Source organism: Diprion similis, chromosome 6 (genome assembly GCF_021155765.1).
Source record: "Diprion similis isolate iyDipSimi1 chromosome 6, iyDipSimi1.1, whole genome shotgun sequence".
Classification (NCBI taxonomy): Eukaryota; Metazoa; Arthropoda; class Insecta; order Hymenoptera; family Diprionidae; genus Diprion; species Diprion similis.
In genome coordinates this window covers 11,333,626-11,338,964 of record NC_060110.1, presented here as the reverse complement: position 1 = coordinate 11,338,964, position 5,339 = coordinate 11,333,626, and the positions used below count along the sequence as shown (strand labels likewise).

The following is a 5,339-nucleotide window of genomic DNA, read 5'->3' as shown; positions in this document are numbered from 1 at the left end:
GAAGTTTTAAAAGTGAGTAGTAAGAATAAATGAGACTAATTAAACAATATTAATCAAGATAATGTATATAGTCAAATTGTAATATATACAATCAATTGAAGTAATTGATAATATTTTAGACTTAGAAAAAATATTTATTTGTAAATATAAAGAAACTGTACATATTGTATAAGCTTTAATTTGCCAAATTCAAGTTGCCTGAATTTTGGGAGCTGTGGTGAACTTTCCCAGTAGTTGTTTTCAACGTTTCTATATACCATTGCTGAGTTTTGTTTTATATTTATTTATATAGTATTTCCAATCATGTAAATAAATTTTATATACTAAATCGTTTATGAATTCATTTTATAAATCAATATTTTATCCATCCAATCGATTCTGGATAGATCCCAGAAATACCACTTAATGTTGTTATTTATTTTTAATTGCTTTACATTACGAACAGTTATTTCAAAAATGTAATTAGCATTTGAACAATAGATTATATTTTTTCAATAAACATATTCGACACATTGTAGTTTAGTTACGTATTTGAGTAATAGTAAATAATTTAAATTAGGATTAAGTAATAAGTAATATGTACAAATGAAATGCATCCTAGCTTGTCGTCGAATTAACTTATAATTGAATAATGGTATGAACGAATTCAAAATTATACCAAAGTATAAATTATTTTAATATAAAATATTTCAAATTCACATCGAAAGCTTTGATAATAAAAATAATAAATACAAGTAATCGAAAATATCATATTTTATTGGGAAACATATTCATTTATTTCAGGGAACAGTCTGACCTTCGGCAGAGATATCATTACATGCCTTATGGAAACTCCTGAACACAATCGTGCTTTTCTACTTGCGCTAAATTCGTATGCCATACATGGTTCATTTCTATTCTCAAAAAGCCTAGCTATAATTGTGTTCAACATTTTATGAAATGCATTCAGTTACAATTAAAAAGTTGTGCATTAAAATAAAATGTATATCTGGAATAAATGGATGTAGATTAGAAATGATCAAGTGGAAAGGAGAATCTTTGGAATAAAATAAAAAATTGAGTCGTTTTCAGAAATTTAGTTATGGACAAATCACTCAAAGAAGGAGCTACTGAATGGCTCATAGTTGTGTTATCAAATTGTAGATCCCCTAGCAGAACATCTCAGAGCATAATCTTACTAGTCCCTAATCCCTAGGCAAACGGTGCTGCTACACGCGGTTCGAAGAAACGTCGAACTTCAGAACGATGTTAAACAGTGGAATGGCGGTTTGTGTTATAATCGCACGTTGCGGATTTGTTTGCGTTTTTATCGCAGATTTCGTAGAATTTTTACCGTAAGCTCCTAAATTACTGTGAAAAAATCCCGATTGACTTGATACTGGAATCAGCTCGGTAAATTGTTCCTTGTTTTCTAACTCCACAGCAGTAATCATAGAAAATAAAGCGCGCGCGGTGGCATTTGGCAGTGTGGATACAGGAAATGAAAGGTTTGCGTCGTTTCGACTTCTGTCATTGTGACCGTATTTTTTTGTTTACCGATATACAATTAAATTATTGATACTCGTTGTATATAATAGAATAAATATTATCTACTGTCCCGCCTTCTACTAGAACTTTGAAGATCCAAAACGCTAACTACCGGTTCGTCACTCTTCATAACCTCAATTTACCTTCACAGATTGGCTGAAGCTCAAGAAATATTTAGTTCAAATTTGAGCAAATTCTTAACATGGTTCCCCTCGGTCCGTCCCCTGGTCATCAGCAATCTGTCAATAATTCATCTAGCACACCAACCAGCGGCACTAAAGGCAGTTCAACTTTGGTAAGTAATTCATTACCTACACATGCAGGTTTTAGATTTTTCTCTGTGTCAAGATGTGGAGCAACTGCTGATCACAAAACAAATACAAGCTGCACACAATTTTGAATTAAATTATAAACAGGCCAAAATGATTGAATGGTAGCTACCAATAATTGTGAATTATGAATTTTTCAGAAACCAAATTACACACTGAAGTACACACTTGCTGGACATACCAAAGCTGTATCTTCGGTCAAGTTTAGTCCGAATGGTGAATGGCTAGCCAGTTCATGTAAGTATGTTTGGGAAATGGTCCCAGATATTTTTCTCTTTCAGCAAAATAACATACATTCTGTTATTTTGAAAAGTACTGATGCTTTTGTAGAATATCTACTACGCCACTGAAATGTCAATAATGTAAGTTTTTCTATACATTAGCGGCTGACAAGCTTATAAAAATATGGGGATCGTATGATGGCAAATTTGAGAAAACAATATCTGGTCATAAGTTGGGAATTTCGGATGTGGCATGGTCAAGTGATAGCAGATTGTTAGTGTCAGCTTCGGATGACAAAACCCTGAAAATATGGGAGCTGAGCTCTGTGAGTTTTCCGCTATGCTATACTGTGGAGGAAGTAACACACCTCCATGTAATTTTAATTACAAAAATCTAGCAACCCAAAGCTCTGATTGGCAAAATTAGAAATTCCCCCCTTCTTTTCAGTGTTAACTGGTTTAGTAATATTGGTAGCTCTTAAACTACGGAACTATAGCATAGTTTTCTTATAAACCTAACTTCTATAAAACTAGATTCAAAGGCTTGAGTGTAAACTTGCAGTGATTTGTGGTACCTCTATCCAACCAGCTGTTTCATGTATATTGTCATTAATTTACTATATTTGAATTTTTCTGTATTGATAAGGTTTTTTGAAAAAATTTTGAATGTTACAAGCTTTGTTGGTCTTTTTCAACTAGGTACTTTAAATTCATTTGCCTATCGGAGCTCTTCAAATTGAAGTTCACACAGAATGTGATACAGAAATTACGCATCAATTGATGTATTTTCAGGGAAAGTGTCTGAAGACTCTAAAGGGACACAGCAATTACGTATTTTGCTGTAATTTCAATCCTCAATCGAATCTAATTGTATCTGGCTCTGTGAGTAAAACACGTTTGAGATTAACAATAATTGTCTATTTGTACACTATTAAGTGTAAGTTATTGCCTCAAGTATGCATGGTACAAATATGACAAAAGTTCTTATTCAATGCAGATAAATTGTTGTAACACATAAATTAATGCGATTTATCATGTTTCAGTTTGATGAAAGTGTGAGAATATGGGATGTGCGAACCGGAAAGTGTTTAAAAACATTACCAGCTCATTCTGATCCTGTCAGTGCAGTGCATTTCAATAGAGATGGGTCATTGATTGTCTCCAGCAGTTACGATGGTCTTTGGTAAGAAATAATCTGAACAAAACGAGAGTGAAATAATTTATAACAATGCTAGCTGACACATCAGCGACACTGATGATGAATAGATGAAATTGAAGATCAATTTTACCATTTCCGTTTTTGTTTTTGGCAATTTTAGTCGAATTTGGGATACAGCTTCTGGTCAGTGCTTGAAAACGTTGATAGATGACGACAATCCACCTGTATCTTTTGTGAAATTTTCGCCAAATGGAAAATACATATTAGCTGCTACATTGGATAACACATTGAAACTCTGGGACTATAGCAAAGGAAAATGTTTAAAAACTTACACTGGTCATCGAAATGAAAAGTATTGCATATTTGCAAATTTCTCAGTTACTGGTGGAAAGGTAAATTTCATAAGTTCGATGCTTTGCACATTACTTGGTCATTCTTGGATTTGATCTTTAATATACTTTTTTCTGTACAGTGGATTGTATCAGGCTCAGAAGACAGAATGGTTTATATCTGGAACCTACAAACGAAAGAAATAGTTCAAAAATTGCAAGGACACACAGGTAGTTCAGATGAATCACTTTGTAGTTCGTTGAAAGCTATCTAATAAAAAAATGTTTATGTTCATCTATTATACTATATTTCAGATGTCGTTTTGTGTACGACTTGCCATCCTACGGACAACATTATTGCATCTGCAGCACTAGAAGATGATAAAACAATAAAATTATGGAAGAGTGACACATAAATCGAATCTTTACAAATGCAAATAGATAGATTCTTTGTACAAATTACTTAATATCTGTTTCCTATAAAATGTGTCTAAAGTAACTATAAAATAAAAAAAGAATGGTGATTTTATTTTCGTAAATGTGAAGAACTGACACTCTTGTGTATCAGCGCTTGATTGTTATATGCAGAAATAGGATGCTGTATTTTTCGAGGTAAAGAGTTTTGAATCATGCACAGTCAAGCTATGTAATTCGGATATGAACCCCGCCATGGCTATGTAATCTCTTTGACATTCAAAGAACAATGGAATCGAAAACTTTGTCGCCACACATGTAAATCTGTTAACATTTTACAGATTCACTTACTTTTAACGATGTAAATACATACTTTATAGTGCGTTCATTTATTCATAAATATAAAGTGTCATCAAGGTATATCTTCGTTCTGCAAATGTAGAAAGAAACAAACGACGAGAAGAACAAATTTGTCAAGTGTGCAGACAAATATAGTAGAATTATCTAACAATAACGGCCCTTTGAAATAAAATAACATCTGCAGAAATTCGATTGTTAATGATGATCAATTAATTTACTCGATAAGGAACATAAACTTGTCATACCTTATTACAGCATAAGATCCAAAAATTGATTCTTTTTAGCTTTGGTAAAGCGTGAAGTCGGGGCTAATTATATAAATGACCAGTTCTAATAAGTATTTCATATAAGAATCCTGTTGTTTTCTTTCAACTATTCATACGCATGAAAGAAAAAGAAAAATAATAAAAGGGCCTATATTTGATGGTGGTTTGGAACACCTTTCTATATATTTTGAGATCTCCCTAACTACGCAATTGTTTTTGTATCATTGTTTACTACGATTTTTATTTCACGATTAATTATTATTCGATAATAAATAAGATCATTTATAATTATTATTTAAATTCTATGTTTACGTTTGTAACTACAGATAGTATAGTTTTGTATGGTTCCAGATATGAGAAAATAAATAAATATAACACTGATGCATACATCTGCAGAGATTGTTATAATTATTACTTGAAATCTAAAATTCAAACATAGTCAAACTAAGAAACACGTGTATGCACAATAATCATAGCGTAGGTGGTATACAATCATATCAACTCACATCGGGTTCTTAAACGTTTTGAATAAAAATCTCGGTTTTAAAACAGTAAGTTCAATTTTTCGTTTTAATCAACTATATGAAACAGTATTGAGAATTATGTTTTATTTCAATTTTTATCAATTATCAGAAAACATACCTATATCCGGTTTCTAGAAATAGTTGAAAGTTACACTGGTAGAACAAAGTAATGGTTTTGAAAACTTTTGATCAGAGTAAACTGTACACGTG

General features: G+C 31.9%; 1 protein-coding gene across 2 annotated transcripts; it reads left to right on the top strand.

Moving 5' to 3' along the window:
• Nucleotides 1-1,234: 1,234 nt before the first annotated feature.
• On the top strand, nt 1,235-4,424 carry LOC124407129 (protein will die slowly). Of its 2 annotated transcripts, XM_046882976.1 has the most exons (10): nt 1,236-1,334; nt 1,424-1,487; nt 1,679-1,822; nt 1,997-2,093; nt 2,240-2,403; nt 2,870-2,959; nt 3,121-3,260; nt 3,397-3,628; nt 3,709-3,796; nt 3,881-4,424. In XM_046882976.1, exons 3-10 carry the CDS (start codon nt 1,730-1,732, stop codon nt 3,979-3,981), a joined length of 1,005 nt encoding a protein of 334 aa, XP_046738932.1. In that variant the 5' UTR covers nt 1,236-1,334; nt 1,424-1,487; nt 1,679-1,729; the 3' UTR covers nt 3,982-4,424. The 2 variants fall into 2 exon arrangements, with proteins under 2 accessions (XP_046738931.1, XP_046738932.1); XM_046882975.1 differs by having other exon boundaries at nt 1,235-1,487.
• The last annotated feature ends 915 nt before the right edge of the window (nt 4,425-5,339 follow it).

Coding starts and splice junctions, on each gene's coding strand:
- LOC124407129 (XM_046882975.1), top strand. CDS start 1,730: ATGGTTCCCCTCGGTCCGTCCCCTGGTCATCAGCAATCTGTCAATAAT. Junction 2,404..2,869: donor AAATATGGGAGCTGAGCTCT/GTGAGTTTTCCG, acceptor ATGTATTTTCAG/GGAAAGTGTCTGAAGACTCT. Junction 2,960..3,120: donor ATCTAATTGTATCTGGCTCT/GTGAGTAAAACA, acceptor ATCATGTTTCAG/TTTGATGAAAGTGTGAGAAT.